The sequence below is a fragment of the Canis lupus genome, chromosome 19 (assembly GCF_003254725.2).
Source record: "Canis lupus dingo isolate Sandy chromosome 19, ASM325472v2, whole genome shotgun sequence".
NCBI classification, from domain to species: Eukaryota; Metazoa; Chordata; class Mammalia; order Carnivora; family Canidae; genus Canis; species Canis lupus.
The window spans coordinates 23612155-23638165 of record NC_064261.1 but is presented as its reverse complement, the minus strand read 5'-3'; the positions used below and the strand labels follow the sequence as shown (position 1 = coordinate 23638165).

The window sequence follows — 26011 nt, the reverse complement described above, 5'->3', positions numbered from 1 at the left end:
TATTACAACTGCCAGCCTCCTCATAGGATTCTGAAATGCAAATAGATGCTAAACCCTGCGGGCAGCCCGCGTGGCCCAGCGGTTTAGCGCCTTCAGCCCAGGGCGTGATCCTGGAGACCCGGGATCGAGCCCCACGTCGAGCCCCACGTCGGGCTCCGGGTGCACGGAGCCTGCTTCTCCCTCTGCCACTCTCTCTGCGTCTCTCATGTATAAATGAGTTTTTTTTTAAATGTTGAAATCTGTGACAACTGCGGCTCGCCAGCTGCAGTGGGCGACTTGGAGGGTTGGCGGCACCACCGGAGGAGGCTCTGAAGCTGCCCACGCCTTCTTAGGACTAGGACTGGACTCGCGTCCCCGCAGCCCTAACCACAAGATCCAGCGTTCCTCGCCAGCTGTGCGGAGGGAAAAGCTGAGTGGCCCCGAGTGAAAGGACACAGGGGAAAGCAGGTAGGAGATTTACCTAAAAGCGAAGCCCGCTGGGAGAGGAGGACCCCACTTGCGTGAGATTCTGGCCAACGGTGACCTCTCGCCGACCTCCTCCCTCATTTTAATACTAAAAGTCACGCCCGGGGGCGGAGATGTAATACGCAAATGAGACGTGGGAGGCACGAGAGAGCCAGTGCACAAGAGCGGGGAAAAACAATCTAGGTATCTCCCTTTTACTAAATCTCTTTAAAGCTCGCTGGGTGACCTCTTTGGGAGCCAGCCTGAGGACTCTCCTGCGTTGCTTCCCTTGTGCTGGAGCATAAACTCCAACAAAGCCTCGCTGGAACTCTCCTTCGGCCTGTCAATTTTTAGTATTCAGAGAGCCCAAGGGCTGGTTTGGTATCAGGGCAGGGGGCTGAGGCCTTTGCTCCAGTCTGTCCAGGTGAGTGCAGGCCTGGTAGGCAGGGGTCAGCAGGTGTGACATCCAGAGTTCCGTTGTGGGTGAAGGGAACAGAACTGAGCATTTGGCACTTTCCTGTCTAAGCTGAAGGAGAAGGCAGGTTCAGTTCTTAAGCGTTCCTTTTGGAAGTACAAATGTTTACCCCGTTTTGTATGTTTACTCAACTATCTAATTTTTACTTTAAGTCAAATAAAAAAAAATTTTTTTTAAGTAGGTACCACACTCAACATGGAGCTCCAACTCACAACCTCAAGATGGAGAGAGTTCATGCTCTGGGAAGCCTGGGTGGCTCAGTGGTTTAGTGCCTGCCTTTGGCCCAGCACATGATCCTGGAGTCCTGGGATCAAGTCCCACATCGGGTTCCCTGTGTGGAGCCTGCTTTTTCCCTCGGCCTCTCATGAATAAATAAAGTCTTTTTTAAAAAAAAGTTCATGCTCCTCCAGTGGAGCCAACCACGTGTCCCAAAATCAAAAAATTTTTTTTTCCAAAATCAAAATTTTTTTAAGTTTTATGTATTTTTCAAGCCTTATTGAGGTAACTGAGATATAATACTGTATTAATGATTATATATATAATTGTACATATATATTATGTGTGCATATGTAAATATATATACATACAAGTGAAATGGTAACCACAATAAGTTTAGTTAACATCCATGACCTCACATAGTTACAGTTTTTTTTCCAGTGGTGACAACTTTCAAGATCTACTCTTGGCAACTTTTAATCATACAATATAGTATTATCTTTTTCAACAATTTATTTATTTTAGAGAGAGAGGGCACAGAAATGGAGGAGGGGCAGGGCAGAGGAGCTTCAAGCAGACTCCTCCCTGACTGCAGGGCCTGACACATACTCTGTCCCATGACCCATGAAATCATGACCTGAGCCCAAACCAAAAACCTGGTGCTTAATCAACTGAGCCACCCAGGTGCACCTACAATATGGTATTATTAACTATGGTCACCCTGCTGTGTATTATATCCCCAGGCCTTCTTTTTTTTTTTAAGATTTATTTATTTATTCATGAGAGACAGAGAGGCAGAGACATAGGTAGAGGGAGAAGCAGGCTCCCCGCAGGAGGCCAATGTGGGACTCGATCCCGGATCCCAGGATCACAACCCGAGCTGAAGGCAGATGCTCAGCCACTGAGCCACCCAGGCATCCCAACGTTGGGTTTTTTAGAATCCACATATAAGTGAGATTATATGGTATTTGTCTTTCTCTGATATTTCACGTAGCATAATGTCCTTAATGTCTATCTAAATCAAAATATTTTGGTTGTAAGCCATTTAGCTTCTGAAAAAAAGCTCACCTGTTTAATAGGTGAGACATATTCCATGAACAGTGACCATAACATACCATACTATTTCTCTCTTGGAAAAAGAATCAGCTCCCGACAGCTTTTTTGGTGTTCCAGATATTTGGTATATAATTTCCAGAAACAGAATCACTAGGTCAGATGTATGAACATTTTTATGGTACTCAACCCATTTTGGGGGATGCTTTTGTTTATACAACCTATGATCCTCTTCCCTCATCTGAGAACACCACCTCCACCTCCCCTCACCCAACCATGTGGTTCCTTATATCTGTAGTTTATAAACTTGGTGACATCGTCTTCACAGGACCAAATCTACTAGCGTACATGCCTGCTTTGTGTGTGCACATTCTCTGCCTTCCTTCGTAAAAAATATATAAACTCTATCCTCTTACTGTGCCTCTCCTCCACTTAGCCACTGGACCCTGTTTCTTTTTCCTCTATGTAAACTTTGTTATTGCACATCTCTTCTATCCCACATGGCAAATTTTTCAGTCCCCCTGGGTCAGTCCCATTGACACATAAACATACACAAGTTCCTTCCACCTCCAATCCTCTTGACCCCCCAGCCTGTCTCCCCTGCCAGCTCCCTCTCCAAAGCTGCTCCCTTCACATAGCGCCCTACAACCCTTCCCTATACAGCCATACACCGCTCTCAGGTCCACTACCTTTTCCTATTTCTCCCAAGCTCCTTCCCACCTTTGGGCCATTACACTTTGTATTCTTTTTTTTTTTCCCTTCCAAATTTTTTTAAAGGATTTTATTATTTATTTATTTATTTATTTATTTATTTATTTATTCATTCATTCATTCATTCATTCATTCATTCGAGACAGAGAGAGAGGCAGAGAGAAGCAGCAGGATCCTCGCAGGGAGCCCAGAGTGGGACTCTATCCCTGGAACAGGATCATGCCCTAAGCCAAAGGCAGACGCTCAACCGCTGAGCCATCCAGGCATCCCAAGATTTTATTTTTTGGGGAGAGTGCGTGTGTGAGAGAGCACAAGTCAAGTGGTGGAGAGGGAGATCAGGCTGCCCATTGAGTGGGGAGCTCAATGAGGAGCCCAATCCCAAGACCCTGGGATCATGACCTGAGCCAAAGGCAGCTGCTTAACTGACTGAGCTACCCAGGTGCCCCTAAAAAAAAAAAAAGAAGAAAGAAACCTCTATAAAATATCTTCACGCTGCCTATGTTCTCTGGTATAAACTTTATTAGTCTGTTGATTGCCTTAAGTGATTTCTTTTTTTTTTTTTAATTTTTTTATGATAGTCTCACAGAGAGAGAGAGAGAGAGGCAGAGACACAGGCAGAGGGAGAAGCAGGCTCCATGCACCGGGAGCCCGACGTGGGATTCGATCCCGGGTCTCCAGGATCGCGCCCTGGGCCAAAGGCAGGCGCCAAACCGCTGCGCCACCCAGGGATCCCTGTTGATTGCCTTAAGTTAGTGATTTTAACTTTAATGATTTATCACTTTAGAGAGAGAGCAGAAATGGGAGGGGCAAAGGGAGAAGAGAGACTCTCAAGCTGACTCTACACTGAACAAAGAGCCCAACACCCAGGCCAACACAGGACCCAATCTCACAATCCTGAGATTAAGATCTGAGCAGAAACCAAGAGTTAGATGCTCAACTGCACAACCTAGGTGTCCTGTAATTTTAAATTCTTACATCAAGTCTGTCCGTGTTTTTTATTTCTTCTAAGTTTAGGAAGTACTGTTTTCCAAGTACTTGTAACTTCCAGTTGCTTTTGCATATGGAGAAATGTTAAGTTCATTTTATAAGCTCTCCACAAGAATGTATTTAAGACGTGCATGGCTACAAGATGGTGTTGATGTGGCTTGGGAGATAGAGGTAGAACTTACTAAAAGATACCAGTTGTGAAATTGGAAGTATCCTGCCTCTGGGACACATTTATTAGAATTACAAAATATGAGTATTGGAAACCGTAGAAGGTGATAACATCTTGACTTTATTTATTTTTTAAGACTTTATTTATTTATGAGAGACACACACACACAGAGAGGCAGAGACACAGGCAGAGGGAGAGGCAGGCTCCATGCAGGGAGCCTGATGTGGGACTCCATTCAGGGTCTCCAGGATCATGCCCTGGGCTGAAGGCGGCACCAAACCACTGAGCCACCCAAGGCTGTCCACATCTTGACTTTTAAATTCAGCATAAGTTACCAGCCCGCTGAAAAGGCAAAATGAATTAGGAAAAGTAGTTATTCACCTTCACTATTGCCAAATGTTTCCTTAAAATCACTTTCATCATTTTGTCTACAAGCAGTAGTAGTACAGGCAGATTTTCTTTTTTTTTCAGGCAGATTTTTATTTTTAAAGATTTTGAGAGACAGAGCACGGGGGACAGAGGGAGAGGGAGAAGCTGACTCCCCATTGGGTGCATAGCACAACCAGGGGGAGTTTGATCCCAGGACTGCCCAAGATCCTGCCCTGACCCAAAGTCAGATGCATAACCAACTGAGCCACCTGGGCACCCCAAGGTAGATTTTCTTTCTTTCTTTCTTGTAAAGATTTATTTATTTATTCATTCAGAGAGAGCGAGAGAGAGGCAGAGACACAGGCAGAGGGAGAAGCAGGCCCCATGCAGGAAGCCCAATGCGGGACTCGATCCCAGGTCTCCAGGATCACACCCCAGGCTGCAGGCGGCACTAAGCCGCTGCGCCACCGGGGCTGCCCCCAAGGTAGATTTTCAAAAGCAGAACTTGTATTACACAAAAAAACTCCGTAATGTATAGAAAATGATGTATATGATTAAACTCCAAATTGTGATTAATGGTCCTATGATTACTGCTGCTTTTGTCAACAGTTAATCTACCTGAAATCCTTCTTTCAGTGGCTTGCAGGACAGCTGTGTTGGTAGCTGAGAGCTGTGTTGTCCAATCCAGTAACCACAGGCCACTAGTAACTATTTAATTTTTTTAATTTAAATTGAGTAAAACTGGGGATCCCTGGGTGGCTCAGCGGTTTAGCGCCTGCCTTCAGCCCAGGACCTGATCCTGGAGACCCGGGATCGAGTCCCACATCGGGCTCCCTGCATGGAGCCTGCTTCTCCCTCTGCCTCTGTCTCTGCATCTCTGTCTCTCATGAATAAATAAAATCTTAAAAAAAAAATAAATAAAATGCTGTTCCTGAGTCACACCAGGCTGAAGTGCTCAATAGCTGCATGTGGCTATTATCTCCCATGTTGGACAGGGCAGAGAATGACACCTTTGGCTTGTCATTCAAAGCTGCCAGGTATATTCTGGGCTGCTTGCCCACCACCCTAACTCATGGAACCCTCTGATTTTCTCACTCTGATACATTCTTGCCTCTCCTTGAAGCTCCACACTGACCTTTCTCAAAATAGGGGCTATTTACTCAGCATTTACTATTAAGTGCCTACTCAGTGCTGTGCAAAGCAAAAGGAGTTGCACATAACCCTAGTCTTAAGATTCAGTGGCATACAGACTTGCTTTTCTCTGCTACCATTCACCACCTTCTGCTTCTAGTCCACCCACCTGCACTCCTGGTGACAATCAAGGAAGACTGCAGACGTGTTACTATCAAGTGCTACTTGGGACCCGAGATCTACCTTGTTTGTTTTTATCCAAGCCTGCATACAGGTATTTTTGTCAAGGTTCCTTACAGCAATATAATGGCAGTGACCACATGTCTATTTTTCACAAGTGTCAGTTTAGATCCTTTTTTTTTTAATTTTTATTTATTTATGATAGTCACAGAGAGAGAGAGAGAGGCAGAGACACAGGCAGAGGGAAAAGCAGGCTCCATGCACCGGGAGCCCGACGTGGGATTCGATCCCGGGTCTCCAGGATCACGCCCCGGGCCAAAGGCAGGCGCTAAACCACTGCGCCACCCAGGGATCCCTAGATCCTTTCTTTTTTAAAAAAGATTTGTTCATGATTGAGAGAGAGAGAGAGAGAGAGAGAGAGAGAGAGGCAGAGACACAGGCAGGGGGAGAAGCAGGCTCCATGCCAGGAGCCCAACGCAGGACTCGATCCTGGGTCTCCAGGATTGTGCCCTGAGCCAAAGGCAGGCGCTAAACCGCTGAGCTACCCAGGGATCCCATGCAGTTTAGATCCTTGATGATAACTGCTTTCATTCTAAATTACACCAACACTGGTCTCACCTTTGGCTCGTAACTCACCACAGGAAAATTTAAATATGAACTGAGTATTAGAGATGAGGTGATTCTGGTCAATGTTCCCAAGTGCAATAATGCTACTTACAAATAAAGTATTTTTTAAAATGCACGCTTAAGTATTTCAATCAAGTGTCGAGCTGCTTTCAACTGCATCTTAGCAAAAATAGAGGTGAAGCAAATATTATCTGTTAAATGTAGGTGATGAGCAAATAGGTGATTAAAGTACTGGTCTTTTGAGCTTCCCTGTTTAAATTTTTCATAATAAAAATTGAAAATGTCATACCACTGGCATATCCTGCAGGCTTCAGCAATTTTGCCTTTCATGTTTTCCTTTTTTTATTGCTGAATAGTATTCTGCTATTTAGAATATGTATTTTGTTTATAATTCACCAGTTGGTGGGCATTCAGACTGATCCGTTATTGGCTATTATAATACTACAATGATCAGGGATCCCTGGGTGGTGCAGCGGTTTAGTGCCTGCCTTTGGCCCAGGGCGCGATCCTGGAGACCCGGAATGGAGTCCCACGTCAGGCTCCCGGTGCATGGAGCCTGCTTCTCCCTCTGCCTATGTCTCTGCCTCTCTCTCTCTCTCTGTGTGACTATCATAAATAAAAAAATACTACAATGATCATTCACATGCAAGTCTATGTAGGTGTCAGTGGTTTTATAAATAAGCTTAAAACATTTTGATAAGAATGGCTTGTGCTACTCAGACTTTATTCAGTGATGCTTCTTCAAGCCTTAAGTTGAATAAATATTCATTAAACCAGAATGTCAATTTTCAAGAGAAGTTTCTTCCAGTTAATTTTGCTTTCTGAAGAAGGTTTTCCCCGCCTAAGGATTTTATTTATTTAACAGAGAAAACGAGTGAAGGGGCAGGAGAGGGAGAAGCAGACTCCTCGCTGAGCAGTACCCTGAAATCATGACCTGAGCTGAAGGCAGATGTTTAGCTGACTGAGCCACCCAGGTGGCCCTCAAACTTTGATTTAAAGAAAACGGAGAATAAAAAAAAAAAAAAAAGAAAAGAAAAGAAAAAGGAGAATAATACATGTCAGACACTAATAGGCTCTCTTTAGTAATCTTCTGAAAATATCTACAGAATAGATACATTTATTATCCACATTTTAATTTTTTTTAATTTTTATTTATTTATGATAGTCACAGAGAGAGAAAGAGAGAGAGGCAGAGACACAGGCAGAGGGAGAAGCAGGCTCCACACAGGGAGCCCCATGTGGGACCTGATCCCGGGTCTCCAGGATCACACCCTAGGCCAAAGGCGGGCACCAAACCGCTGAGCCACCCAGGGATCCTTAGAGTATTTATCAAAGAGTTTCCAACAACTAGCTTTACATCGAGTGACTTCACTGTAGTGGCTCAGGAAGGGGCAGGCTCCCTCCTTCCCAATCACCCCATCAGATATCACCTGCTGCTGAGTTGCATGACAGAGTTTGGACTGGACGCCCCATACAAGGAGTCTTCAAAATGTTCAGACCCTCAAGTCTGGCCCATGAAGGAAAAAAAAAAAAATCTTAACCTGGGAGTGAGAAAATAGTGGTTTAGGACCACTGCCTCCAAATCTACATCCTTCAACACTCAAGAAAAAAGGCCCATTACTGATCAACCCCAAGGCTACGAGCCCCCCATGTTTGGCAGTTATCTTCAGGTATAACTACTTTCCCTGGTGAGCTTCTTCCTTGACTTCTGGGTTAAATACAATGATGCCAATGCTGTCTCAGTCATTAACACCATCATCCTTTCTGTAAGAATTTCAGATGATGGTACACGTCTGATTTAATTCTTCCTTTTGTGTTTATATTTGGGGTTCCTTCCTTGTTTCTTTAAAGTAGGCACCAAGCCCAATATGGGGCTTGAACTCACCACCCTGAGATCAAGAGTCACATGCTCTACCAACTGAATCAGCCAAGGGCCCTTTAATTCTTCCTTTTGCATTGAGATAAGACTGTCGTTTCCTGTAGTTTCAAAAACTACAAATACGCTGAAATTAAAACATGAGATCTTAGGAATCAAATTAACACAGGGGCTAAAAAATTAAAATCTTAAAAAAAAAGGGGTGCTTGAATGGCTCAGTCAGTGGAGCCTGCAAGTCTTGACCTTGGGGGTAATGAGATCAAGCCCCACACTGGGGGGAGAGACTACTCAAAACAAAACAAAACAGACAAAAAAAAAACAAAGCCAAACACAATCTTAAAACAAAAACAATTTAAAAATAACACAGGTACCAAAACTGTGGTAGAAGGTAGTCACTAGTGTAGCTTATATGCGCATCACCCCTCACGCCTCCCCCTCCAAGAGGGAAGGCCAGGTTACCATGGTCTCGGAGTTAAGTCTAAAACAGCAACCTAAACTGAGACCAAGCTAACTTGTTCTAGCCAAAGGAAGCCCAACTGTCTTCTGCAATAGTATTTCCGTGTAAGTCAGCTCCAGACACCTGGTCAGTGGTGATGGGCTTGGGACACAGTTCCCTCAGCAGTGGAGCAATATTTGGAGACTAATATTGAAAGCTGCGCTTGGTCTGGATATCATCAAGAATCTGCTGTAGCTCCTCATCTTCAAACCGCCCCTCCAAGCTACAAGAAGAAAACCAAAAGAAATGAGTATCTCAGGAATTGACAATGTTCCCTACACTCTTTTGAACACATGCTCATCTTTGAGCACCACTTATACACTTCTCCATTTACCTCTAAACACTGACACCTCTACCTTCAGCTTTATTTCTGCCATTCCTTTTAAACACATATGAAGTGTTTCAAAGATTTAAGAAAGTATAAAAATATGTTAACCCTAACAGCTACCCCTACTTGATTTAGATTTCTTTAATAAACACAACAGGAATAAATTAATGGCTCTGTGTATGCTCCCCCCATTGCAATACCTTCCCCAGAATTAATAACCATTATCCTGCATTTGTATTTATCATTCCTATACATATTTTTAAACTTATTATTATATACATATATAAAGGTATCTACAAGCCATATGCAGCACTGTTTTCAAACTTTTAAGAAATGACATTGTAATACATTTATCCTGCAAATTTTTTCACTCCGAATTGATTCTGGTATTAGTTATACTCCATATTGTTCCAGTTCATTAATTTTTGCACTGCTACATAAATGATTTATCCATCCTCTCGTTTACTGACTGTCAAGCTTCTGTTATCACTAACACTGCAGTAATGAACATTAGAATACATGCCTCCTTGTAGAATGGTATGAGCTGCTTTTAGGCATGTACCCAGGAATGGATTTTTAGATAACAGGGTATAATCATCTTTAACTTTACTAGATGTAGCCAAACTGCTCTCCAAAGTGACTGTACTAATTTGCACTCCTAGGATCCCTGGGTGGCACAGCGGTTTAGCGCCTGCCTTTGGCCCAGGGTGCGATCCTGGAGACCCGGGATCGAATCCCACGTCGGGCTCCCGGTGCATGGAGCCTGCTTCTCCCTCTGCCTGTGTCTCTGCCTCTCTCTCTCTCTCTCTCTCTCTCTCTGTGTGACTATCATAAAATAAATAAAAATAATAATAAAAAAGATATAATTTGCACTCCTACCACCAATGTGAGAGATTCAGCTGGTCCACATTTTTGCTAACAGCTGGCATGGCTACAAATCATATTCACACCCTGTTGGTGCTATCTGTCCCGATTTTAAAAATACATACTTTTTAGACAAAGTGATTCTACTTGTAGGAATTTTATACACAGAACTCAGCACAGCGGTGCTTACCTTGGTATCAGTGCCTTTGACTCCTCAGCAGTCTCTGGGCAAAGGTTGGCCAAACAGGCCAACTCAAACTTATGAAGCTTCTTCTGGAGCAACAAGCTGATCATGGTGAAGAAAATCAAAACAAACAAAATCAAAGAATGATGAGTAGGAAAAGAGAATGAAAAGTAGTTAACAAGTATGAAAAAAAAGTAAAGCACTTCCAATTATTTCTACATGGTTAAGCTTGGCTGCAAAATCTACTTTAAATTCACTTCCTGTTCCTATTCTTGGAGAACACAAAGTTACAATGAAATCAGGCAGACACAAAAGCAATCAGAGCACATCAGGCCTGAGAACCCCCTATTTTAACTTTTGAAAAATTACTATGTAATTTACGGACTGTACAACCTTCCCCAAGAATTTATTTTGCTGTTCTCTGCTTTTATCACTGTACCTTGCTTCTTTCAACATTAATTTTATTACAAATACATGATGTTTGTGTATTTTGACTTGGAAGGAAATTCTCTTAAACTTATCTAAAAGTTGATTAAGCGTCTGCCTTCAGCTCAGATCATGATCCCAGAGTCCTGGATGGAGCCCCACATTAGGCTCCCCTGCTCAGTGGGACTCCTGCTTCTCCTTCTCCCTCTGCCTGTTACTCCCCCTGCTTGTGTTTTCTCTCCCTGTCAAATAAATAAAATCTTATAAACTTACCTAAAAAATAAATATAGGCATACCTTACTTTGTACAAATATTTGTGTAAACTGCATCTTCTTTTATTTTTGCATCTTATTTTAAATGCACTTCTATTCTAGTTCAAATTGTCTAAAACACTGTCAAATCTTATCTTGCCTTCTTACACATTTAGCTCTTAAAATAAGAGCTCATCCACAGTAAATCTGGTTTCAGAGACCTTAATTATCTGTTCAGAAACAAAACATTTACTGTGATTATTCTATTATAAGCATTGTAGTTATCATACAAAATTCTGAAAATACAGGAGAGAAAAAGAAAAGCTACCCATATCATTACCTAAACAGAATCAATGCTATTATCTTAGTGTACCATTCCAAATACTTTTCTGTTTTAGAATATAAACTCACACATTGTTTCATAACTTTGTCACTCAGTAAAAGCTATCTTAATTTATTTAATATTGTAAACTTACTAACATGGGAAGTTTATAAAATAGTGTATATATCTGTGTGGAGGGATTTGTTATTAAATGAACCTATGCTCAGGGATCCCTGGGCGGCTCAGGGGTTTAGCACCTGCCTTCGGCCCAGGCCGTGATCCTGAAGTCCCATCAGGCCCCGCATCAGGCTCTCTGCATGGAGCCTGTTTCTCCCTCTGCCTGGATCTCTGCCTCTTTCTCACTCTCTGTGTCTCTCATGAATAACTGAATAAAATCTTAAAAAAAAAAAAAAAAGCTCACTTATAAACAATACAAAGAAACACCAAAAAGGTGAAAATAACCTGAAATCCTGAAAAATAACTATTAACATTTTCATGGAGATTCCCCTTCCCTTCCTCTTTATAAAAATTTTTGAGACAATATAATTAAAATAAACAAAAGAGGGAATCCCTGGGTGGCTCAGCGGTTTGGCCCCTGCCTTCAGCCTAGGACATGATACTGGAGTCCCGGGATTGAGTCCCATGTTAGGCTTCCTGCATGGAGCCTGCTTCTCCCTCTGCCTGTGTCTCTCATGAATAAATAAATAAAATCTTTAAATAAAATAAAATAATAAAATAAAAGAAATCGTAACAAATGTTATTCTGATTGGCCTTTTTTCAGTCAACGACACAGAAGTTGTCTTCCACATTAGTACACGAATAACTCCACCCTGAAGACAGCATTCCACCGAAAGGCTGTGGATTTATATACCAAATTTCCTGTTATTGAACATTTCAACGGTTTCCAATTATTCACCATTTTATTTTTTTCTTAAAAGATAAGGAAGACTTTTCTTTTTTTTTTTTTTAAGATTTTATTCATTCATGAGACACACAGAGAGAGGCAGAAACATAGACAGATGGAGAAGCAGGCTCCATGCAGGGAGCCCGATGCAGAACTCGATCCCAGGATCCAGGGATCATGTCCTGAGCCAAAGGCAGATGCTCATCCACTAAGCCACCCAGATGCCCCAAAGAAAAGAATTTCAAGCAGACTCCCCGCTGAGTGCAGAGCCCAACAAAATACTCATTCTCTTGGGACACCTGGGTGGCTCTGCAGTTGAGCGCCTGCCTTCCGCTCAGGGCGTGATCCTGAGGTCCCTGGATCGAGTCCCACGTCGGGCTCCCTGCATGGAGCCTGCTTCTCCCTCTGCCTGTGTCTCTGCCTCTTTGTCTCTCATGAATAAATAAACAAAGTTAAAAAAAAACAAAAACAAAAAACCTCATTCTCACGACCCTGAGATCATGACCTGAGTCTAAACCAAGAGTCAGAAGCTGCCCATACCCCAGTAGGTGCCCCTCCAATTTACCATTTTAATTTTTTTTTTAATTTTTATTTATTTATGATAGTCACAGAGAGAGAGAGAGAGAGGCAGAGACACAGGCAGAGGGAGAAGCAGGCTCCATGCACCGGGAGCCCGACGTGGGATTCGATCCCGGGTCTCCAGGATTGCGCCCTGGGCCAAAGGCAGGCGCCAAACCGCTGCGCCACCCAGGGATCCCCAATTTACCATTTTAATAATGTTTTGAACATCATGTATACTTCTGTGTGTACCTGATTGATTACTATGTGGGTTTTTTTTTTTTTTTTTAAGATTTTATTTCTTTATTCATGAGAGACACAGAGAGACGCAGAGACACAGGCAGAGGGAGAAGCAGGCTCCATGCAGGGGAGCCCAATGTGGGACTCGATCCCGGGACCCCAGGGTCACACCCTGAGCCAAAGGCACTCATCTGCTGAGCCACCCAGGCATCCCAATTATTATGTGTTTTAAAGAGAAATTCCTGGGGATCCCTGGGTGGCGCAGCGGTTTGGCGCCTGCCTTTGGCCCAGGGCGCGATCCTGGAGACCTGGGATCGAATCCCACATCGGGCTTCCGGTGCATGGAGCCTGCTTCTCCCTCTGCCTATGTCTCTGCCTCTCTCTCTTTCTCTCTCTGTGACTATCATAAATAAATAAAAATTTAAAAAAAATTAAAAAATAAATAAAAAAAATAAAGAGAAATTCCTAGAGGTTGAATTACCTAGTCAAAGAATATGAGTCTTGAGAGAGAGAGTGCCCTAGAAGTGCTTTACCAGTACACACTTCCACTAGCAATAAATACTATTTCCCCTACTCATTACATGTAGGTTTCTCAATGTTTAACCTTTTCAAATCTACTTACCTCTTTTACTATTTCTTTGATTTCCTTCAAGATGAGCATTATTTCATGTGAATTAGCTAGCCATTTGAAGTTCTCATTCAAACTGAGCCTCTAATTGGAGACTGTACATTTTTAAAAACTGGTGTCATCTCTTTATTAATTCTTTGTTGGGAGTTTTTAATATTAAGGATATAAAAAAATTAAGGCTATCAATCCTTTCCCCATTTATTTACACTTACATTTTGCATATGGCATTTAACTTGATGTAGGGAAGTTTAAAGATTTTTATACAAATTCATTTATTCACTATTTATATTTAGTGCCTACAATCAGGTTACACAGTGATGAATATAACCAAGTTCCTGCTCTCACAAAGCTTATATTCTACTAGTCAATCAAGTTTCCCCTCATTTAAAAGTCTTACTAACCACAGCCAAAATAATACAAACATTCATATTATCACAAAGCACTTTTATTCACCATGGTTTGTATTCAAATCCTTAATTCCTTAGGAATTAAGTTTGGTATAAGGTATAGGTTTTGAACTTTGTTTTAAAATATTTCCCCTCGGGCAGCCCGGGTGGCTCAGCGGTTTAGCGCCACCTTCAGCCCAGGGTCTGATTCCGAAGACCTGGGATCGAGTCCCACGTCAGGCTCCCTGCATGGAGCCTGTTTCTCCCTCTGCCTGTGTCTCTGCCTCTCTCTCTCTCTCTGTGTATCTCTCATGAATAAATAAATAAAATCTTTATAAAAAAAAATAAAATATTTCCCCGTTAGGGGTACCTGGGTGGCTTAATTGGTTATGCCTCGGACTCTTGATTCTGACTCAGGACATGGACTCAGGGTCTTGAGATGAGCTCACAGTGGGCTCCATGCTAGGTGGGGAGCCTGCTTAAGATTCTCTCTTTCCCTCCCCTCTGCTCTTCCCCCCCCCCTGAGTGCTTTCACTCGCTCTCTAAGTTATAAAAAAAATTATTTCCCTCTGATCTATTCTTTTTTTTTTTTTTTTTTTAAGATTTATCCATTTATTTGTTCAGAGAGAGCGAAGAGAGAGGCAGAGACACAGGCAGAGGGAGAAGCAGGCTCCATGCAGGGAGCCCGATGCAGGACTCAATCCCGGGTCTCCAGGATCCACCCCAGGCTGCAGGCGGCGCTAAACCGCTGCGCCGCTGCGCCACCGGGGCTGCCCCCTCTGATCTATTCTCATGCCAAAGTGTCACCACTTTAATTGCTATCAGTTGTTTTTTTTTTGTCGTTAAGATTTTATTTATTTTCATTAGAGACACAGAGAAAGGCAGAGACATAGGCAGAGGGAGAAGCAGGCCCCCTGCAGGGAGCCCAATGGGGGACCTGATCCCGGAATCACACCCTGAGCCAAAGGCAAACGCTCAACCACTGAGCCACCCAGTCGTCCCAATTGCTATCAGTTTTTAATGTGTTTTACATCTTTTAGGACGAATTCTCCCCTTCATATTTCTCAAAAAAAAATTTTTTTTTTGACAATTCTTACAAGAGCCTAATGCAGGGCTCCATCTCATGACACTGTGATCATGACCTTAACTGAAATCAAGAGTCAGTCATTCAACCAAGCCACCCAGGCGCTCCCAGAATGGCACTAAATGTATACATTAATTTGGGGAGAACCAACATGTTTAAAATACTGAATGTGTAAGTCTACTTTCATCTGTCCAGGTCATCTCCTAGGCCCAACAGCTTGTAGTTTTGCTCGGAAGCTCTGCAAATTTCCCTCCAATCTTTTCTCCATGCGTACATTCACTTTTTAGAACAGATTATTCTTCATATACAATTTTATCACCTTCATTTTCTGCACACTTAACGTGGGAACATCTTTCGATTTCATTTTCTACCACAATTTGAATGACCATATATTCACCAAATGATTTACCACTATTTATTTAATTACTGTTGAATGTTTAACGTTTCTCCCTGTCCTTGGCTATTATAAGTAGCTCTCTGAAAAGTATCTGTGTATATACATCTTTTTTTGTATACCTGCTTTTCCTAAGGACAGTACTTCTCAAACATTTTCACCAGAGCAGAGCACACAAGTATCCCTAGGTGACCTGGGGGGCACAGGCTCAAATGACTTTCTGCATCTGTAAGGTTTTAAGTCTTGTAATTTAATTCAGGAATTCACATATATTTTTTGTTCTATTCAACAATATGCTGGTATCTGTTTGTTTTAATGTAGAAGTCTTTTAAATCACCTACCATCAAATAAAACTGATGTTTGAAGATGTGTTTTTTTCCTGTGGCTTCCTATATGCCTTAGTACATCATGTTTTTCCAGGTTACCCAATTTGAGACGCAATGCCTTAGAAAAAAATGCTAAAGGCTGCCTTCTGAGAAGTACAGCAAAGATTCAGAAAGAATGCTCCTGATTTATACTTAATTACATATAAAGATCCTGAAGACATTTTAAATAAATAAGCCCACTTTATTAAAAAAAACTCACAAAACACTGTTATGTGTTATATATATATATATATATTTTTATACATATATAAAATATATATGTGAATACATGGAAAAGATCTGGAAGGCTAATAACCAACTAACAGTGGTTACTGTGCAGGATGACCACTGGGATTTTAGGTATGTGGAAAGGTGGCCAAAAAGAATTTTGATCTCATAAGCAATTTTTAAATTTCAGACAGATATTATTTTTCTTACATTAAAGGTACAGATGATGACCATGGGATGGCAGTGCTGGCAGTGGCAGTAGAAGCAAAAGCATTTTACACAGATGTCCAACAGTTTGGATTTTTTTTTTTTTTATGATAGTCACAGAGAGAGAGAGAGAGAGGCAGAGACACAGGCAGAGGGAGAAGCAGGCTCCATGCACCGGGAGCCTGACGTGGGATTCGATCCCGGGTCTCCAGGATCGCGCCCTGGGCCAAAGGCAGGCGCCAAACCGCTGTGCCACCCAGGGATCCCAACAGTTTGGATTAATAAAAACTTTCTTTTAGCACTCACCTACGGACACTGGCAATGGTCTCTCTGTTTTTGAAACGGCTGAAACGGGCTGTATAATTTAAAGTTTTCATGAAGACCTCAGAAAGTTCCTGTTCATCCTCTGCACTCTCATTCTGTTGCTTTCGATGCTCCAGAAGCATATGAACTTCTGAATTTAGTAATGTCTCCGCTGTTTCAAACTCTATTTGTGAGAAGCATAAATGTCAGCTGAAAGTATTCCTTCAAAAGACAGCTTCTAAATGTTCATTTTGCCTTCAAGACTAGCAGCAAATTTCTGTCCCTGCATAAATCCAGAGGCCCAATATCCCACAGCTTTATCTTCATCCAGACCAGTCTACCACAAGGGACAGTAGAGTTCATGAGATACTAACACTTAGCTCAGTCCAGCTAGACAGTTTCTAACGTCAAAGAACCTGACCTGGATGTGCTACAACACAGGATGTGTGTTGTGATATGTCACAACAATGACATATCATTATCCTGTAATAACACATCATTACCCTAATTAGGCCAGTTAGGATTTTCAAAATAGAGCATAATCAACAATTATTTCTCTGTAGCTTGCATGAACTGATAATCTAGTTCCACAATACTAATATTATACTCAAAACTTTAAGAATTATTACATCTTAGGGAGGGCCAAGTATTTGGAAACACACATTAATAATGCATCCCAAATTCTATTTTTGTACCTGTACAAATCTGTTATTTACTCATTCACCCAGATCACTACCTATTACATACTATTGGACTTGTCCCTACCCTTGGGCAGCCCGGGTGGCTCAGCGGTTTAGTGCCGCCTTCAGCCCAGGGCCTGATCCTGGAGACCCGGGATCAAGTCCCATGTCAGGCTCCCTGCATGGTGCCTGCTTCTCCCTCTGCCTCTGCCTCTCTCTCTCTCTGTGTCTCTCGTGAATAAATAAATAAAATCTTTAAAAAATAAATAAAAAATAAGTCCCTACCCTCTAGATTTCATAATCTTATGTTGTTCCCCAACTAAACCTACTTCAAGGGATCCCTGGGTGGCGCAGCGGTTTAGCGCCTGCCTTTGGCCCAGGGCACGATCCTGGAGACCCGGGATCGAATCCCACGTCGGGCTCCCGGTGCATGGAGCCTGCTTCTCCCTCTGTCTGTGTCTCTGCCTCTCTCTCTCTCTCTGTGACTATCATAAATAAAAAAAAAAAAAAAATAAACCTACTTCAAATATTTACTATCACACAAATCTTGTAACTAATTTTTTTAGCTTCAAGTTTTTATTTAAATTCCAGCTAACATACAGTATATTATTATTTTCAGGTGTATAATTTAGTGATTCATCATTTACAGATGACACCCAACAAGTGCCCTCTTTAATACCCATTCCCCATTTAACTTATCCCCCCCTCCCCTCTAGCAACCCTTAGTTTTTTTTGTTGTTGTTGTTGTTTTTTTTTAGCAACCCTTAGTTTTGTCTCCGTAGTTAAATGTCTGTTTTCTGGTTTGCCCCCTTTTTTTCCTCCTATGTTCATCTGTTTTGTTTCTTAAATTCCATGTGAGTGAAATCACATAGTATTTGTCTTTCTCTGACTTATTTTGCTTAGCATGATACTCTAGGTCCATCTACATTGTTGCAAATGGCAAGATTTCATTCTTTTTTATGGCTGAATCATATTCCATTGTGTATGTGTGTCACATCTTTATCCATTCATCAGCCGATGGACATTTGGGCTCAACCTTGATACACATTTAAAAATAATCCTCTTCATTAATAAATAAATATTTAAAATATTAAATTAAAAATTAAAATAATAAGAGTCCTCTTGGGACACATGGGTGGCTCAGCAGCGGGCATCTACCTTCGGTCCAGGTTGTGATCCTGGGGAGGGGTCCGGGGATCGAGTCCCACGTCAGGTTCCTTGCATGGAGCCTGCATCTCCCTCTGCCTCTCTCTCTCTCATGAATAAATAAAATCTTTAAAAGTAATAATAATCCTCTTCTTGAATAGGAAGAATACCAGTGAGCAAACTTTAAAAACTGGATTTGGGCAGCCCCTGTGGCCCAGTGGTTTAGCACTGCCTTTGGCCCAGGGCATGATCCTGGAGACCTGGGATCGAGGCCCACGTCAGGCTCCCGGTACATGGAGCCTGCTTCTCCCTCTGCCTGTGTCTCTGCCTCTCTCTCTGTGTCTCTCATGAATAAATAAAATTAAAAATAAAATAAAATAAAAACTGGATTTATTTATTTTTAAAAGTTTATTTATTCATGAGAGAGGCAGAGACACAGGCAGAGGGAGAAGCAGGTTCCATGCAGGAAGCCCAATGAGGGACTCGATCCTGAGACTCCAGGATCACGCTCTGAGTCAAAGGTAGACGCTCAACTGCTGAGCCACCCAGGTGTCCCTAGAATTGGTTTCTGACTGTTCCTTATCAGTGAGTTCCTCCACAGTAGGAACCGTTCATAAACATAGATTCATGTTTCTAATCCCACACTGAGGAATAATAATGAGGAAAATCCAAAATTACTTACAATTTAGCATTTCCATGGGTCATGGGTATGTTTACTATTGGGAAATCACTAACACCATCTGAGTAATGCCTCTTTCTCAGGCCAGGTGACAAGAACTTCCACTCTGCTTCCACAACCATCTGTGGGCTGGGTGTGTATGTGGGGTGGGGGGAACAATATTTTTACTTGAAAAGTTCTCATTACTCCTAAATCTAATAGGCACCAAAAAGGTATTTTCTACCAGAGGTCAGCAGAGTTTAAGCAAGAGGAACCTCTCAGAGCTAATTCCTGTCTAGTGCAGGTCACTGCCCATTCTGTATCGATGCAGTGGTGTACAAATAAACTACTGCTTCAGAGCAATGAATCAAGAGGACATGAAATATTAGGTGTATGGTTCCAGGGGTGCCTGGGTGGCTCCATGGTTGAGAGTCTGCCTTCAGCTCACATTGTGATCCTGGGGTCCTGGGATTGAGTCCTGTAGCAGGCTCCCCACAGGCAGCCAGCTTCTTCCTCTGCCTCTCTGTGTGTCTCATGAATAAATAGAATCTTAAAAAAAAAAAAAAAAAAGGAGTGTATGGCTCCAAATCTCCGAAGTGACAGTCACAAGTGACATGATAGGAGGAAAAAGCAGCAACAGCACCTAAATAATGGATTAGTCTCAGCTTCTGAGGCTGTAGCATTAATGCCACAGGGGCACTTGTGTGGCTCAGTTGGTTAAGCATCTGCCTTTGGCTCAGGTCACAATCTCAGGGTCCTGGGATGGAGCCCTGCATCAGGCTCCTTGCTCAGCAGGAGGCCTGCTTCTGTTTCTTCCTCTTCCTACTGCTCCCCCTCTGTGGGCTCTCTCTTTCATCAATAAATAAAATCTTAGCCAAAAAAAGAAAAGAGAAGAGAAGAGAAGAGAAGAGAAGAGAAGAGAAGAGAAGAGAAGAGAAGAGAAGAAGAGGAAATCAAGAGTCTAAGCCAGAGTTACTAACAAGAATCATCTCCCAAGTTTATTACAGCTATTGATGTTTTTAAGGCTTCTGGAAAATGGGCCCAATGAAAGATGCTTCACTTTCTGTACTAAGTAAAATGTACCTGTTAAAACAGGATAGCGCTTTCAGGACACCAGGAGGCCAGTCACCTGCCCCCATTCCTCACTCACGGTAATGTCCAAGTACTATTTACACATCACTCTCACTCCTTTCAAACAATGAAAGACCAAAGCAGCCAAACCAGGTATGTTATTCTTCCTCTGCACTGGTATTTTAAGAATAGCCACAATTTATTAATTCCCGTTCCTGTAAGAAAGAAAAATATTCCTTGGCCAGTACCTCAACTGTGAATGTTCTTGAGGACACTCCATTACAACCATTATGGTAAAGGTGGCAACTTCAGATGATCTTCTCATATTACATATTTTTCTCTCTGGTACAAAATGTTCTAGGGGATTTCTTTAGCTGAGGGAACGGAGAAATGGGGATCATATTGGAGTGTATGGTTCCAGGGATGCCTGGGTGGCTCAGTGGTTGAGCCTCTGCCTTTGGCTCAGGGCGTGATCCTGGGTCCTGGGATCGAGTCCTATACCAGGCTTCCTGTAGGAGCCTACTTCTCCCTCTGCCTAGGTTTCTGCCTCTGTGTGACTTTCATGTATAAAAAAAATCTTAAAAAAAAAAAAAAAAGAGAGAGAGAGAGGATCCCTGGGTGGCTCAGAGGTTTAGCCTCTGCCTTTGGCCCAGGGCACGATCCTGGAATCCCGGGATCGAATCCCATGTTGGGCTCCCTGCATGGAGCCTGCTTTTCCTTCTGCCTGTGTCTCTGCTTCTCTCTGTGTCTCTCATGAAAAAATAAATAAGATCTTAAAAGAGAGAGAGAGAGAGAGAGAGAGAGAGAGATGCAGGTGGCTCAGTGGCTGAGCCTCTGCCTTCGGCTCAGGGTGTGATCCTGGAGTCTTGGGATTAAGTCCCACATCAGGTTCCATGCAGGGAGCCTGCTTCTCCCCCCTTTACCTGTGTCTCTGGGTCTCTTGTGGATAAAAAAAATTTTATTTTTCTGGCAAACATGCTGTGAAAACTAACTACAAACTCTCAAGACGCTTTCAGTTGCCTCACCTGTTCTTCCATCCCACAGAATTAGCACACATTTGTTTGCTTTCTATCTACAGCAAAGGCTTTCCTTATCTTTTAAGTACTTACTGTTGTTTCTATGTATCTTCACATATATTTTTTAAAGCAAAGTATACCTCCAACATAGGGGTGGTTCCACCCCTGACCTCGAGATTAAGAGTAGCATGCTCTACCAACGGAGCAAACCAAGCGCTCCCATATTCCCTTTTATTTATTTATTTATTTATTTATTTATTTATTTATTTATTTATTTTATTTTATTTTTTTAAAGATTTTATTTATTTATTCATGAGAGACACACAGAGAGGCAGAGACACAGGCCGAGGGAGAAGCAGGCTCCCTGCAGGAAGCTCGATGTGGGACTCAATCCTGGGACTCCAGGATCACACCCTTAGTCAAAGGCAGATGCTCAACCACTGAGCCACCCAGGCGTCCCCCCTTTTATTTAAAAGATTTTATTTATTTATTTGAAAGAGAGACAAGCGGGGGGGAGGGGCAGAGGAGAGGAAGCAGTAGACTCCCCATTGAGCAGAGAACTGGACAAGTGTCTAGATCCCAAGACCCCAGGATCATGACCTGAACCAAAGGCAGACAGACGCTTAACTCACTGAGCAACTCAGAAGTCCCCCATCTTCAGATATTCTAAACTACATAAAAATCATTGTGTAGGGGATGCCTGGGTGGCTCAGCGGTTAAGCGTCTGCCTTTGGCTCAGGACATGATCCTGGAGCCCTGGGATCGAGTTCCACATCGGACTCCCTGCATGGAGCCTGCTTCTCCCTCTGCCTGTGTCTCTGCCTCTCTTCTCTCTGTATCTCTCATGAATAAATAAAATCTTTAAAAAATAAAAATAAATAAAAATCACTGTGTATCCCCATATGAGCTGAGAAGTTAAACAGATATTCCAAACTCTGACACACTGTTAACTGACAGAATCTAAGGTCTAATTATACCTAATTCAACAAAATTTTCATGTACCAGATGTTACCTGCTTTTATCAAAATAAATATTTTGTGCAAAAAAAATAAATAAATAAAAAGTACCCAGACAAAACCCAAGCACAAAAAACTGGCTTAATTTATCATATATTAAGAGACCATCTCCCAGTGAGTTATCACACATTAAAAAAATAAACATATACTTTTATTATGCCAGAAACTTTCATGAGGCTATCCTACGGAAATATTTGACCTTGAGTCAATGAAATAAAAAATTGGAAGCAACCTATATGTCTATCAACAGATAAAAAAAAAAGTATTATGGTAAACCATTAAGTATTTCTCACCCTTTAAAAGAACATGATGGGGCACCTGGCTGGCTCAGTCCATAGAGCATGGGACACCTGATCTCAGGGTTGTGAGCTCAAGCCCCACATTGGGCCTAGAGCTGCTTTAAAAACAAAACAAAACAAAACAAAACAAAACAGGACAGTTCTACATAATATATCATCAAAATTTTAAAAGGCTATAGCATTCCTCTTGCATAATCTCATTTTTACAAAGAAAAAATTGTACATAAATATTTATTCATAAACATAAAATTAGCTTGGAACGGTAAGTACTAATTGTGTACAGTATTCCCTCTGGGTGAAAGGGTGTGGAGTTTCACTTTTTCCTATGTATGCAATAATTTTAAAACAGGTGGGTATTGTTAAGGTTTCCCGTATTTACTTGCCTGTAAAATATGGTATTTTAAAATCTTAAGCTTCCTGCTTATTTTCGGTTTCTAAATTACAAATAAAGTACATCTCACTGCACAAAGAAAGTTCACTGACAACAAAAATGTGCTGTACTTGTAGCCTTCTGACCAAACTCTAGCCAGGCTCCTCTGAGCCCTGCTTTTGGGCCTCATATGTGGCCCAGAAGGACATGAACAAAATACTGACACAATTTCTAATTGCCTAGGTTGACTCTTTAAAGCGCCTACCAATATGTTGGGAGATTGAATTCAAATTAAAAAAATGCAATAAAAAAAATAAAGCGCCTACCGAGCTGAAAACTGACAGCTGTCGTTAATAATTTACGGCTTGTCCCAGCCAACACCTAGAGACAGGGCCCGTCTCTGAGTTCAGAGAAGAGCTGTGGGAGAGCGGAAGCCTAAATTCCATAAGCGCCAGTTAACATAAATGACATAAACCCTCAAATGGGTTTCAAATGCACCAATCCCCCTTTCCGCGTTTTTTAATTTTTCACTTCCTTGATCTACGGAGACGCGGCAACCCCTTCGTTCCTTCGTTCTCCTTTAAAACGCCCAATCACCTCCGTACAAACAGAAACTGAGTTCAGTCCACGCTAGCCTCTTTTCCCTATTGCAATCGTGCCCGAATTTCATTTTTATTTTTTTAAAGCAGGCTCCTCGCGCAAGCTCGTGACCCGGAGCTTAAGACCAGCAAGCTAGGGCTGCCTGGGTGGCTCAGTGGTTGAGCGTCCGCCTTTGGCGCAAGTCATGACCAGAAATCCAGTCCCGGCGCCAGCTCCCCGTCCCCTGGCCCTGCCTCTCCACCCTGTATGCGCGCCCTCTCGAAAGAAAATAGGAAAAAAAAAAAAAAAAAAAGCCTGGCATGCTGTACGGGTTGAGCCGGCCAGACGCCCCAGCCCCCTTACTAAAGTCTGTCCTTCTCACCTTAACCAGAGTGGGCTTTGTTCATCCTCGTCTATTTCTGCAGCACTTGGTGGTTCATCACATACAATAAACGACTTAAACGAGTAAAAAGGAGCCAACGGCTCCAGGATAGAGGCTGGAATCCCGCTGGCCCCTGTCGAGGCACCGTGGCCCGCGGGGGCCCCCTCCCGCCACATCCCCATCCTCTCTGCCCCTGCCCGTCCGTGGGGACGCCAGGCCTGCGGCGAACACGCGGGACAGCCGGGAGCAGCCGCGCAGCCCCAGCCCCACCTTTGGGAAAGATGAGCTGTGAGGCATCCTCCTCGACGTCGCCCGCCCGCGGATCGCTACCTCCAGCCGCCATGGGCACACCGCGCCGGGGTCCACGCGCGGGCCGCCGAACGCGCACGCCGGAAGCGCAGGGGCGCGGGGCTCGGCCCCGGAAGGGGCGTGGCCGACGAGGTGGGTGGGCGTGGCCGGCGGGGCGGGTGGGCGTGGCCGGCGGGGCGGGTGGGCGTGGCCGGTGGGGCGGGTGGGCGTGGCCGGCGGGAGGGCAGGAGAGGAGGCCGGTGTGGGAGGCGCGGACGCCCCTTCCTAGTCCCGCGAGGCTACCTGCGTGGCTCGTGCTGTGCCCGGTTACTTGTCCTCGGCGAGCCTCGGCCTCTGCGTCTTGAGGGGTCGTAAGGTTGTGGGTGGGGTTCAGACCCCGGGAGCTCCCGTTGTGGACGGAGGGTTAGTGGCCCTGAAAACGTACAGGGGACTTTCTTGCAGCGCTTTAAGTCACTTAAACCACTGATTAGGGTGGCTGGCTAGTGGGTGGTTGTGACTCTTGATCTCAGGGTTGCGAGTTCGCGTTCCACATGCAGTGTAAGGGTCACGTAAAAATAAAATCTTAAAAATTAATTTGGGACCGCCTGGCTGGCACAGTGGGAAGAGCGTACGACTCTTGATCTCGGGCCACCTTGGGTGTAAAGATTACTAAAAATAAATAAACTTAAAAGAATTATTTGTAGTGGATTATTCCGATGCTTCCAAGCAGCTGGAGAGTGATGCTGACAGTCCTTTAATTCATCTGTTGAAACATTTGGATGATACGTAGAAAAGTAAGCCAATCCGGAGCACCTGGGTGGCCCGGCGGTCGAGCGCCTGCCTTTGGCTCAGGGCGTGACCCCGGGGTCCTGGGATCGAGTCCCGCGTCGGGCTCCCCGCAGGGAACCTGCTTCTCCCTCTGCCTGTGTCTCTGCCTCTGTGTGTGTCTCTTACGAAAAAATAATCTTTTTTAAAAATGAATTAAGATGTTGCCAGAGAAGAATATGTGCTTGTATTCCTTTGATTTATAAATATAATAACTTTTATAAAATTAATTTGTATATTTCCAGTAGAAATATGTTGGGTAGAATAATAGATTATATAGCATAGCCAGAGCTTATGACTGTTTCCAAGTGGTTTCCTACACAGTTCATTAGAGGCACAGGACAGAAGTCCTGACATGTCTGGAGACATGAAGCCACTTGGCGTCAGAAATGGGCCTGGAACTCAGTGTAGACCTCTCTTCCATCTGTCCATCCAGCAGGCCCTTACAGAGCACCTAATGCCTACCATGTGGTGGCTCAAGAAACACCCAACACTTGGTCTCCTGCACACACACATCAGGAGAGAAGTCAACAGGTGAAGAAGAAAGGAGAAAATGTTTCACGAGGTGGTTTGTCTACAACATTTTCATTCAGAAAACCATTATAAACATTTATGTTGAAAGCCCTGGGGTTGAAAAGATGACTCAGTCATAAATCTGTCCCTACAAGGAGATCACCAGACAGTAGTTGATGCAAGATGTGGACTTCTTTCCATAATGAAAGAAAGTGGTAAGTAGTAAGACAAAAGAAAGTCAAGGAAAATGCTATAGAAGGATCCCTAGAGAAGAAAGTCACTTCTGGTTGCGGGTAGGTGAGTCACAAGAGATCAGAGGAGTAGGGGCTGGCACTGGGACTACTCTTTAACATTTAATCAGACAGAGATGGGGGAGGAGTAATATGAAGTTAACAGGTACATAAGAGGAATATTTACTCTTTAAGGTAATTTCCTATTTCAGTTTCCTTAAACGTCATTTTCATTATATCATTCTTGGGAAATGAAGGAAATATAGTAATTATACAGAACTTATATAAACAAATGTTTGTTGTGTTATTAATATTGCTATGTCATTTTTTCAATCAAAATAACAATTTACACTTTTTGGTTTACTTCTCGAACCTCTTACGGACTGAATCACTATCTTTCCTAGACCTCGGTGTTCTGCCCTAGTATAGTATGTTTCCCAGTATGTTATGGTATGTTTCCCAGTTCTCCATACACTTAAAGTTAATGTACAGAATCTCCCAATTTAAGCTATTCTCTCATAAATTAAAAAAA

At 43.0% G+C, this 26011-nt stretch overlaps 1 protein-coding gene and 1 long non-coding RNA gene across 4 annotated transcripts; one reads left to right on the top strand and one right to left on the bottom strand.

Annotated features, from left to right (window-relative positions):
- Positions 1 to 75: 75 nt before the first annotated feature.
- On the top strand, positions 76 to 6824 carry LOC125753034 (uncharacterized). Its single transcript, XR_007403861.1, has 2 exons — positions 76 to 447; positions 3478 to 6824. It is a non-coding gene; the product is annotated as an uncharacterized LOC125753034 (long non-coding RNA).
- Positions 4155 to 24060, bottom strand: POLR2D (RNA polymerase II subunit D). 3 transcript variants are annotated; one of them, XR_003131432.3, is made up of 5 exons: positions 23894 to 24049; positions 16410 to 16590; positions 10117 to 10212; positions 8819 to 8957; positions 4155 to 4397 (listed from the first exon to the last, which is right to left on the bottom strand). XR_003131432.3 is itself a non-coding variant. In XM_049097217.1 (4 exons), the coding sequence occupies exons 1-4, from the start codon at positions 23964 to 23966 to the stop codon at positions 4199 to 4201; spliced, it is 549 nt and encodes a 182-aa protein (XP_048953174.1). In that variant the 5' UTR covers positions 23967 to 24049; the 3' UTR covers positions 4155 to 4198. The 3 variants fall into 3 exon arrangements, 2 of the variants coding, with proteins under 2 accessions (XP_048953174.1, XP_025291727.1); XM_049097217.1 differs by lacking the exon at positions 8819 to 8957; XM_025435942.3 differs by lacking the exon at positions 4155 to 4397 and having other exon boundaries at positions 8575 to 8957; positions 23894 to 24060.
- Between the last annotated feature and the right edge of the window lie 1951 nt (positions 24061 to 26011).